Source organism: Papaver somniferum, chromosome 1 (assembly GCF_003573695.1).
Source record: "Papaver somniferum cultivar HN1 chromosome 1, ASM357369v1, whole genome shotgun sequence".
Lineage (NCBI taxonomy): Eukaryota > Viridiplantae > Streptophyta > Magnoliopsida > Ranunculales > Papaveraceae > Papaver > Papaver somniferum.
In genome coordinates this window covers 96290257-96302639 of record NC_039358.1, presented here as the reverse complement: position 1 = coordinate 96302639, position 12383 = coordinate 96290257, and the positions used below count along the sequence as shown (strand labels likewise).

Sequence of the window (12383 nt, the reverse complement as noted above, 5' to 3'; positions counted from 1 at the left end):
CTTATATTTAGCTTGCCGCATAGAATATACTTCTCACGAGGGGGCAACGCCCCCGAGTGAATTGCGTTCGTTTTCAAATTTTGATATTCTTATTGTGTATTTGATATTTTCAGGTTGTCATGGATGTTGTTAGTTGCGCTGATGTTAGTTGCATTGCTGTTGTTCGCTACTTTTCTGATTTCATTACCCTGCGTGTTAATACTGATATCAAACTTGATGAGTTTAAGGAACAAGTTTTCAAGGAATGGAAGCAGTTTACTCCACTTGGTATTACTTTCTTCTTTCGAGAAAGTGGGAAAGATTTTCCGCTTGACTGTGATTTTTCTTTGCAAGCTCTTATATCTATCACAAATAGTAAACAGAAGACCAGTGTTGATATTTTCTTGCAAAATGTTCCTCGTGTGGCCTCTTCCTCTAGCTCTAGGGCAGATTCTTCTATTTCTAATGGGTCTAGTAGTACGTCTTCGTCCACAAACAATCTTACTGTTACAATGTATTTGGAAGATAAAAGTAAGCCAGCGAAACCTTTGTTATCGGATGGTTGGCCCAAGGTTCTTGGTGATATTGTCCATGTGTTTTTTGAAGGAGTTAAGCAAGTCAGGGTTGCTTTTACCAAGTATCGTCTTCGCACTGGTTTCCAAATGATTGTAACTCACAATGAGCGTTCTAGGTTCACGGCTAAGTGTGCAGATGAAAAATGCGGCTGGAAATTCCATGCAGCTTCTATCGATGAAAGGAACGAAATGTTTCAGGTAGGTTTTCTTAGCATATGTTATGTTTTGTTTATATTATGTTATGTTTTCTAATGCTTAGCATATGTTATGTTTTGTTACAGTATGTGTAACTTTGGTTTACACATGATGTTTTTGGCACCATATTGTGTTTTGGTTGAATTGTTTATATTTTGTATGAATCTCTTCAGGTCAGGTCTTATAACCCTGAGCACATTTGTGGTGCTGGTGGACGCAACTTGAACCAAACTTACTCCACCAGCTTCTCGTCTAGTTTGATTGAGGAAGAAGTTCGCAAAAATCCTCACAAGAAGCCCAAGCAAATTGCTGCTGATTTCCAGACCAACTATGGGATCAACATGGAGTACTACCAGGCATATAATTCTAGGGAAAAGGTTTATGATACGATTTATGGCGACGATGTCAAGTCCTACTCGCACTTGGTATGGTATATTGATGCTATAAGGGAAACCAACCCTGGTAGTGTGATAAAGTTTGAAAGTGAAAATAAACAGTTCCAGCGGATTTTCATATCATTTGCTGCATGCATCAAAGGGTACCGGTTTTGTCGTCCAATGGTATACTTGGATACTACTTTCCTTACTGGTACATTCAAAGGTTGCTTGATGGCAGCTACTGGGATCAATGGTGGTAAAGGTATGTTTTTTCTATGTGTTTTTTTTTTATGAACAATTTCAGTTGACAAATAACTAACAGTTACACATGTGTAACTCTCAGTTACACATTACTTTACTCAGTGTGTAACTAAGAAAACAGCATCTGTAACATTAAGTTACATATTTGTTTTAGCATGTGTAACCTTAAGTTACATATTTGTTTTAGCATGTGTGAAACTTATTATTCTTTCGATTCTGCACAATTTTTTTTGTAGGATTTTCCCCCCTTGCTTTTGCACTAGTCGATTCTGAGACGATCGATAACTGGGAGTGGTTTTTAAGGAATTTGAAATAAGTTGTTGGTGATGGGAGGCCAATCACCTTCCTTTCGGATCGCCATGAAGGTCTCTTGCAAGGTGTTCCACTTGTTTATCCAGATGGGTTCCACAGCTTCTGCTACTATCATTTGACGAAGAATATATCCATCACTGCAACAGATCCTAGGTACTCACTTGTGATGGACCATTTCCGAGAGGCGACATACGCACTCTCACCTGAAAACCATGCGAAAGCCATACAAAAGATTAGAGATTTGAACTGCGATTGGGTGGCTGATTACATCGAGACAATCCCACCTGAAGCATATGCGAATGCCTATTTCAAAGGTTGTCGGTATGGACGAACATCTAGTACTCTAGCAGAATCAGTCAATAGCTGGGTTCTGGTTCACAAGAAGATGCCTGCATCTGCTCTTCTTGATCAGGTTAATTGAGTGTGTGTGTGTGTTTTGTTGTTTTGTTGTCTTTTTGCAGTAACATCATCACCTACGGCTTTTGCAGTAACATCATCACCTACGGCTTTTGCAGCTACATCATCACCTGCCCCATCCACAACTCCACCATCTGCAGCTTTCTTCTGTGCCTCATCCGTAACAGGTGTCTCTTCAACATCTTTCTTCTGCTCCTCATCAACATTATTTGTAGGAGTGGGCTTTTGATTTGCGACAGGCCTTTTCTTTGGTGGAGTCTTGCAAGTTGTCACACTCTTCATACTCGAACTATATGTCCTGAGTGGTCTTTTGTGCCCCTCTGCAGCAGTTTGAGCTTGCAGAATTGTTGGCGTATTTCCAGCTGCAAGGCTCATACATGGAACTGCACAAGTATTGAAACGAGAATTAGGATGATGATGATGATGTTAAATTTTTTTAATAAAATTTCAAGAAGAATATATCATGTGTAATCGACTGGCTTGGATAACTAATATGTGTAACTTCATGTTACACATGAATATGGCATGGATACCTAGTGTAACATGGAGTTACACATGCATCTAACTAGTGTAACCAGAAGTTACACATGCATGTGGCATGTGTAACTAGGGATTACACATCCATATGATCAGTTTACTCAACATTTATTAAGTATAATCAAGTTAAACAAGCAAGTTAAAAATGAACAAGTAAAATATGAAATTAAAAAGGTTCAAAGACCTTAGTGTCAACTAATTGGGTACCTCTATCAAGTTAAAGAAGCATATTAAAAATGAACAACTACTTACATTCTTCATGGAAGGAAGTTTCCGCGTCATCTTTCTCTTTCTCTTGCTCAGTACTTCCATCTCCTTGTTGCTCTGTCTCAACTAATTGTAACTCTTCTTCTTCATGCTCAGTAGCTCCATGCTCAGTACCTCCATGTACATCATCTTCATGTTGCATAAACTCTTCCTGGGTCACTTTGTAAGGATCAATACCCATTGCTTGCATAATTTGGCAACTAAATTTGTGAACCTTGAATTCCGCTGTTCCTGAAAGGTCCCCTTCTGATATCCCTTCTCTTGCAATTGCATACACTGCTTTAAGCATTGCTTGCTTTTCTTGCAGTTGCTCTTTCAGATGGCTATTCTCAATAGTTTGCGCTTTCAGCCAACTTTGCAGGTCGTCCTTGCTGGGTACCACGGTTGATATACCCAGCTGCTTCTCAGGCTGTGAAAACTCAGCCACAAAGCTAGGAGTTGGCTGCAATTAACAGATGGAGAGGTTAAAAAGAGATTGCAAAAAACAGTTGAACATTCTAAATATACATTTTTCGGTTGTATGTGTAACTTGTTACATAAGCACATTTTATATGTGTAACCTATAGTTACATAAGCACATTAGATATATCTAATGTAAAGTGGATATGTGTAACTAAAGGTTACACATATATCTAATGTAAAGTGGATATACATATAAAATGTGTAACCTATAGTTACATAAGCACAGGATATATATACAAACAGGATATATATGTTACATAACCTATAGTTGCATTCACTTGTGTTATCTTTTGCATGTGTAACTATAAATTACACAAGCACATTTAAATGTGTAACTTATAGCTACACATGACAATTTTGATTACATCAAAGTTTTATCTAAATTACATTACCATAAATTTACAAAACCTAAACCAACTGACATATAACACTTACCGAAAACTGTGTCATGTCTGTTTTCCAAATGTAATCAGAAATCTGGTATATATCCCATCTCCCAACCCTCGGGATATCTTCCTCGTGGTTCTCAACTTTCGGGATTAATCCTGCTGGCGTGTGTTCAGCAAACAATAACTGCAACATATAAATTTTAATTAGTCGATTGAACAAAAATATCCGTCACGTAACACTAAAACTGCTGGAATAGAAATTACACACAAGCTTTTTACCAGTAGGTATTGCACACAAGCCTTCACATTTGACAAACAACTAAGATTAGTATAAATCTCTTCAAACAAGTGCTCGTGTATTAAATCAGGCCACGACACCTTGAGCACCGTATCATAAGTTTCAACGATACTAAGATATTTCGCGTTCACTCCATTGGCATTTTTGTCGCCAAAAAACAATACACAGCAAAGATAAAGACCTATCAGGCAAACTAGATCCTTTTCATCAACTTTCTTTCTTTTCCCACTTTTTCTCCTTTTTGCCATAAGTTGTTTTATCTTCTCTAAAATGTTTGTCTTAGTCACCGTCGACTGATGCTTTGTAGATTTGATATCGGTGAAGTATTTGCTGTATAAAACATTGTCAGTCAAATCACTAGGACAATAGTACTTTAACAGCTTCTGACCCTTTCTGCTTCCAATCCTCTGCATGCAAAATATACCAGCCAGCTTTGCCGGTGTAGACTCTATAATCTTATCATCAGCAAACTTGAATGAACATGGTGTCTCACAATCCATGTCAAAGCAGTTCAAGAGCTTCAAGACGCCGTGTTTGTTGGTAGTTATCTGTCTTGTTGTAGTTGGTACAGTTGTATCATAATCATCGTAATACATCATTACGAGTTCTCCGTAAGCAGCTCTCCTAAGATATCTATGAGCCCTATCAGTCAGTCCTATAGGCTTTATCACCTTTACTAAATCCTTTACTGCATTCAACGACTGCCTTAGGTTTCCTGTACACATCACACACAAAAATAGCATGAGTCAGTATGTTGTGTACTTATCAAATACACTCGTTTTTAACTACAAAATGAAAATCATGTTACAAACTATGTGTATTTGCCAAGTACACAAACTGAATCATTCTATTCTGTGTTGTGTAACCTTAACTTACATGCATATGAAGGTTTAAAGGGGTCATTTTTTTATGTCCAACTATAATTTACAAACACAATACAGTCATAGGTTATATTTTTGCATGTGTAACTTTTAGTTATCTAGGAAATTGCCAAATCAGTTATGTTATTATGCATGTGTAACTTGTAGTTACACAGTCAATTAGCAAGTCAGTGATTAGATTTTCAATGTGTATCTTATAGTTACACAGCCACTTTGCAAGTCATTGGTAACATCTTGAATGTGTAACTCACAGTTAAGACGTGTAACTACAAGTTACACAGCCACTTCTGCAAGGCTCATTTGTATGTGTAACTACAAGTTACACACTCAATATACAAACCACAACATAGTGGTGAGATTTTGAATGTGTAACTTAAAGTTACACAGGCCCTTGTTTGCGTAGTTATACATTCAAAAGCATCACTTACATTAGAAACTTTTAAATTTCTTCAGTTAGTAGATTTTAACTACAAGTTACACACTCAATCCTAGACATTCTACAAGGTGTAACTTTAACTTACACATGCATATTAATGAGTAACTTTAATTTACACAACCAATTTTCTATGTGTAACTACAAGTTACACATCCTAAACACAACCAATTTTTTATGTGCAACTACTAGTTACACATCCCTAGGCAAGTCAGTGGTGACAGGCTCACTTGGTATGTGTAACTATAAGTTACACAATCAATATACAAACCACAACACAGTCAGTGGTTACATTTTGAGTGTGTAACTTATAGTTACACATGTCCTTGTCTGTGTAATTACATATTCACAAGCATTATATGAGAAATAAACATGAGACCATGACAACAATAGTTTTCACAACTTAGTACCTGTAATTGTATCATCTTTTCTAGGGGGATTCATTTTTCCTTTCACCATTTTTATTCCAAAAGAAATTTGATTCTGAATCTGCAGTTGATGTAGTAATAAAATCAAGTTAGTTGATTGCAATTCAACTTAGAGTTTCTAGGGTTTTCAAACAGTAACATCTCAGAAATGAAATCCACTAAATCAATCAGTTATATCACATCCATGACTTACCTTTGTTTCTATTTAATCAGTTATTTCATGGATTTTATGCACAAACGATTGTTCTCCTTCTCCGATCTGTAAAATTATCAGTCAGAATGAGTTATGTTTGTTGTAATCTCATTACAAACCCTAGTTCAGAAATTTTCGACCCACGAATCAGTAACAACAGGAATCAAAACTAACAGCTTCAAATCAAAACTTACCTAGTGATTAATCGTCGGAGTATTTCATCAACAGGAATCAGTAACAACGGCGATTTAGGTTTTGAATTTGAAACTGAATCTGAAACTGTTTCTTTTGATTTTTTTTGGTTTTTGAATCTGAAACTTTTTCGATCTGTTTCTCTGATTTAGGGGTTAGCAAATGATGAATAGTTTTTGATCTCGATCTTTGTTTTGGAACAGATTTCAGGAAGATTTCTTGATTTTTTGGGTTTTTTTCTAGATTTCTTTCTGTTTCAGGTGAGTGAGATTTGTTTTCTCTCTCCTTGGAAATGAATAATGGCGTCTGAACGAGAGAAAGGTAGGTGACGCCTCTTATATACTTGAGGCTAATTTAGTCTTTTCGCTTTTATTAAATTTATTTTTTAATTCAGGGCCTACTAATAAAACTCTTTTATCTAGGGGCCTCATATTATGGGTTATCCATGGATTGGGCCTGAGCCTAATTTCCCGATTTTGATACCCAATAAATATACCCTTATACAGTAATAAATATACCCTATCATTTAAAAATCTTATCCACTTAAAAATAGATTATTTTAATACCCTCACTCATACATTATATTTCTTTATTTCAAAATACAACAAATTTTTTATCTGTCATTTCGCCGCCGCCGCCACCATTCTACCACCACTAGCACCACCAAATATCCACCACCACCATTAATACTCCATTACCACTCCACCACCCACCGCCGCCAGTCCACCACCACCCGCCACCGGTCCACCACCGTCGTCGGTGGTGTCAACAACCAAAGTTGATCCCCAAAGCAAAAATCAGAAAATAAAAAAGAAAAAACAATATGACGTCAACAACCGAAGTTGATCCCATAATATGGTGTCATCAACCGAAGTTGATCCCAAAACAAAAATAAAAAAAATCATGAAAAGATAATATGGCGCCAATAATCGAAGTTGATCCCGAAATCTGGTGTCAACAATCGAAGTTGATCCCCAAAACAAAAATCTGAAAATAAGAAATAAAAAAATAATATGGCATCAACAACCGACGTTGATCCCAAAATCTGGTGTCAATAACCGAAGTTGATTCCCAGAACAAAAATCAAAAAATCATAAAAGAAAAATAATATGGCGTCAACAACCGAAGTTGATCCGAAATCTGGTGTCAACAACCGAAGTTGATCCCAAAACAAAAATCAAAAAAATAAAATAATAAATAATAATATGGCGTCAACAACCAAAGTTGATCCCAAAATCTGGTGTCAACAACCGAAGTTGATCCCCACATCTGGTGTCAACAACCATAGTTGATCCCAAAAATTAATGTACTAAAATTAATGAACCTGACGTAAATCGAACAGGCGTTTCCTGATGTAGAATCAGTTGTGCTACCATTGCACCACAAGTTCATCATGAGGGGTCTTTAAAACCATCTACACGGTGCACCACCTTCCCACCTATACCAACAACAAACCACCAACTCCAACAGCACCACCCACTAGTACCATCATTCCAACACCAATATACAGACACAACCATCTAAATCAATTTAGAATTCGAAAAAGAAGAAGATATAAGAGCAAACACAACATAATATAAAAACAAAACACAAATCTCTAATACTGAACTCCATGTGAACATGGCTTGTATAATTAAACGATGAATTAAAACTTACCAGTACTACTGACAGGGGTATTCTTGACGACAAATTAATGGCGTGCTGCAGTCTCTGAAACTTACATGAATCCTTCCTTTTCCCTGCACAAAATGTATATATAAGTAAAAGTACACAATCAGCGTGAAAAAGGAATAATTAATCATACGCTTGTCAGTAAGAGCACTCCTGTTACCGTACGATACAATGTCTTCACCAAGCACGCCGCTACTAGAACTCATTTCAGCATCTTACCTGTAATCACATATATGCATTGAACATTATCACTACAATCTACGTTGCATTTGAATGTGTTGTAATGTCTTTCAACAGTAACCATTGAACATCTTAGTACTGTAGTTTCCATTCTTTCGACCATTCCATTTGAAAGCGGATCAACAGAACCAGACACACACACTACCAATGGCTTTGAACTGCAATTCAGATATAGTCGCTGTCATTTCCTCACCAAGCTTAGAAGAGCACACTTAGTTATTCTCCTCGCCATCAATTATGGGACTCGGATACCAGTACTAGTAATTTTTCACAATTTTGAGCAACCAAGAAATTTCGAATTTGCGTTTCAAAAGCACAAGGAATACACTACCAGCATAGGTACATTAAAGCAGCTCTTTATCCTCTGACATTTGTGGGAATTCCTTTCTATTGTTCTCTGCATCAAGGAAAAAAAATCAGATGAAAAAATATTGAAATCTAAGCAAAATGAAAGCATACTCACCACCAATCTTGTCTTTACATATACAAATCTTAAATCTTAGCTGAAATTCTAGCTATTCTTTGTACTACCTTACGAACAAAATGGAAAACTGAAAGAAAGAGAAAAGAAAATGTAATGTTAGTAATGTTCCAGTAACAGGGTATGTGGCCGCTAAACACAGATTTCCAGTACATGCTTTTCTGGAATTTAGGATCCTAAATAATAACAGACATTAGTTTGCAAAAAATAACTAAAGAAATTCATAAACAAATTTTGGTCCAATAATTAACAAGATACACATTTAATCACCAAATGTCTCAAATCTATACAGTAATATATATACATCTAACAAAAATCCCTTGCTTGCTTAAAATACCCTCCAAAAAGTTCTAAACGGAATGTAGAATCCTTGATAAAAATTTGAAAATTACCTGACCCTAAACATATGCTACTGTAATTCACAAATCTTCAAACAATACCGACGACACTATCTCCATCACCAATTTATCATTCCAATCTCATCACACCACCACCAACAATCACACTCAATCTCCACCACCTCCACCCACCACTATCTGCATCACCAATTTCATTAACCCAACCTTATCACAACCATTATTCTAATCTCTCCATCACCAATTTCATGATTCCAACAAAAACCACCACAATCTCCACCATCAAATTCATCATTTTAACTTCTTTTCATCTCCATCATCACCACGACCTTGAATCCAGCAGAACCTTCAATTCCTATTGTAGATGTCGAAATTGGAAGACGAAATCTACTTCAATTGGCCTGGATAAAAGAAGAGAACGATAACTATGAACATCTTCACTACTTCTTTCCTCCATCACCACCACCAACACCACCGTCATCAATTGATGGAACAGAGATAATACCCTCTTGCACTGCTACCGCCACCACCACCATCAACTAAAGGAACGACGATCTGATATCTTCCTCAACCATCGCCACCACCACCACCACCACCATCACCAAATGTAACAGAAATGTCTGAATTTAATAAGAAAAATCATTTGGACAGATTGACTAATAAGATTTGATATCTTCCGCCACCACCACAATTATCATCATCATGACCGGCAGAAAGGAGATGGAGAAAGACGGCGATGGCGGAGGTGATGGCTCTGGAAGAGGAGAAGAGACAAAAAAAAATCTGAAATAAAAAGGGAACGATGGATTTTCCTTTAGACTAGGAATAGAACGAGGATGTTTGTGGGATTATAAATAAAATCGGTTTATTCTAATAGGCCCGGGGTATAATTACTGAAGGATTTTTTTAGGATCCATGATTTTTTTGAGGGGACCATGGTTTTATTAGGTCAATTCCCCTATAGTTATAAGGGGTGTCCTAAAGCATTGAAATGACTAACTTACTCTTAACCTAATTTAATTTAAAACCAACCCACTAACCACCTATATATATAACCACCACCACCTCGCACCACCACCTCCCACCATCGCCGATTACCATCACCACCACCTCCGATTATCACTACCACCAACCACCGATTACCACCACCACCACCGCCCACCACCGCCGATTACCACCACCACCATCTCCGATTATCACCTCCACCAACCACCGATTACCACCACCACCTCCGATTACCACCACCACCAACCACCACCACTATATATATATATATATAGCTTAATTTAAAACATTAACAAAGATATTCTCACAAACCCATTACTTATCATTCGTTTTTGGTTGAATAAATGAGAAGTAATCATTAAAATGAGTTGAAAATGGAAGTTGCAGAGAGGTTTAATAGAGGGTTTTTTTTCAGATAAAAGTTCGATTATCAAGAATTAATTTTTTCTTAACCGAACTCAGAGTTCGGTTGATTCGCAAAAAAATACTTTTAACCGAACTCCTTGTATTAGAACAACACAAGTCCATAAGTTCGGTTCCTTCGCAAAATAAGGATATCACCGAACTTTAGTTTACGAAAATAATGAGAAGTCCACAAGTTCGGTTCGTTCGCAAAAATGTTAAGTTTTCTTTGTAACCGAACTCCACCTTTGAAACTTCGTAACCGAACTCTACCTAATTCGCCAAGAAATAAATTTCGTAGTAACCAAACGTTTGTTTAATTGCATATATGCATATATAATCCCAGTTCGGTTGATTCGCAAAATATGTTGAAGTTTGCGAACCAACCGAACTTCTAACACTAGGTTACTTTTAACCTGCAGTTTGGTTGGGAACTTGGTTGCATTTAAGTTTGCGAAATAACCGAACACACAAGATGTACCCAAATAAATTGTTAAGTTCAAAGTTCGGTAACCTACCATTTTATCCTAGGTAACCGAACATTACACTGTACGACCAAAACCTCCATTAACGAGCGAGTTCGGTAACCTGCGTATTTGGAAAACGTAACCGAACTACACTTTCAGGTGTGTTCGGTTACATGTTCTTGACATATGGTAACCGAACTGGCCCAAATCTACATAAAAAATTTCATTTTTTTTGAAAGTTTGGAGCAATCCAACCAACATTATCTAAGTTTGAAGCCTACCTGGGTACCCAAATATCCTTCTTCCGGTTGTGGTTGGTAAAATCCATCGTTTTTCATGTTTTCCTTCTTCATCTTCTCTAACTTTACTCTCTCAATATTTCTACTTCTTTAAAAAAAAACATCTGATTTTTTAATCTCACTAATTATCTTTAACTTAATCATCTCACTAATCATTACACTAACTATTATTAACACTAACTAATCATCACCCATAATTAATCAGGAGGGTAATTTAGGTATTAATATAAATATCTAGATAAGGGGTGATCTAGATTTACTTCTAATATCTTTACCCAAAATAAAACCATGATCCCAAAAAACCATGGTCCCAAAAAAATCATTCCAATTATTGATGAAAAGGATATTTATGAAGACCCATCAAAACAAGAATTATTTATCCAATTTCCACTTGTATGGTCAGGGGTTCGATTCCTCTCATCTCACTTACAATTTTTGTCAAACCAATAGTGGCGCGCAAGAGGCTGACTATTGGGCCGAACTAACCTAGCAAATTATTCACGAATCAGTACACGCGCATTATTCGATGTCCCCATAATAATCGCGAACCTATCTAATTATTCACGAATCAGTATAATACGCACATTATTCGGTGTCCCCATAATAGTCGCGACCTAGGTTGGAGTAGGAGTAGGACGGCCGAATCACCTTATTATTTACTAAGAAAAATAAGAAGAAAATGCAGTTTTGTTATAGGGAGGGTTATTGGACCAAGGGAGTGGAGAAATCGTGTTCGACTCACCTAATATAACCTATTCAATAGGTTCCAATGAGTCGGACAAAACTACCCTCACTTATCACTATTTCAAAACAAAATGTCAATCTTACTTCTGTACTTCTTTCCTACTAGGTATCACCCTGGCCTACGGCCGGGGCTCAACTTTTGCTATTAAGTTTGTAAATTAATAGCATATACTATACCAATGTAAGAAGGGCAATCAATGATAATGTACCTGCCTCATGTGCTTCCTCCATACACATGAAATCGCCACATCACATCAGGTCAGCTAAATGCAAAGACGCACGTACACATAAATGACATATCACTCCTTCATTGGGTTTGTACGATCATCCAATTTAGGGCATAACAAAGATGTATAAGAAAAATGAAGACTGAAGTCTGAAGAGTGAAAAGATATTAAAATCAATCCAAGAAAATTAGCATCATCAAAACCTAGAACATTCATAACAAATCTGAAATCAATATATATTATCTCGATATATATTATACAAAATGATCTGTGTTATTCCCATTCCCAAAGCCCC

At 36.7% G+C, this 12383-nt stretch overlaps 2 protein-coding genes across 8 annotated transcripts; one reads left to right on the top strand and one right to left on the bottom strand.

Annotated features, from left to right (window-relative positions):
* Positions 1-927: 927 nt before the first annotated feature.
* Positions 928-1703, top strand: LOC113294865. Its single transcript, XM_026543241.1, has 2 exons — positions 928-1388; positions 1624-1703. Exons 1-2 carry the CDS (start codon positions 1091-1093, stop codon positions 1701-1703), a joined length of 378 nt encoding a protein of 125 aa, XP_026399026.1. The 5' UTR covers positions 928-1090.
* Positions 1704-2073: 370 nt separating this feature from the next.
* Positions 2074-9770, bottom strand: LOC113294843. Of its 7 annotated transcripts, none has more exons than XM_026543225.1 (7): positions 8981-9770; positions 8439-8504; positions 8028-8265; positions 7853-7935; positions 3818-3955; positions 2906-3362; positions 2074-2499 (listed from the first exon to the last, which is right to left on the bottom strand). In XM_026543225.1, the coding sequence occupies exons 3-7, from the start codon at positions 8071-8073 to the stop codon at positions 2108-2110; spliced, it is 1116 nt and encodes a 371-aa protein (XP_026399010.1). In that variant the 5' UTR covers positions 8074-8265; positions 8439-8504; positions 8981-9770; the 3' UTR covers positions 2074-2107. The 7 variants fall into 7 exon arrangements, 3 of the variants coding, with proteins under 3 accessions (XP_026399010.1, XP_026399014.1, XP_026399005.1); XM_026543229.1 differs by having other exon boundaries at positions 8028-8086; XM_026543220.1 differs by lacking the exons at positions 7853-7935; positions 8028-8265; positions 8439-8504; positions 8981-9770 and adding exons at positions 4051-4784; positions 5794-5872; positions 6005-6070; positions 6199-6328.
* Positions 9771-12383: the final 2613 nt, after the last annotated feature.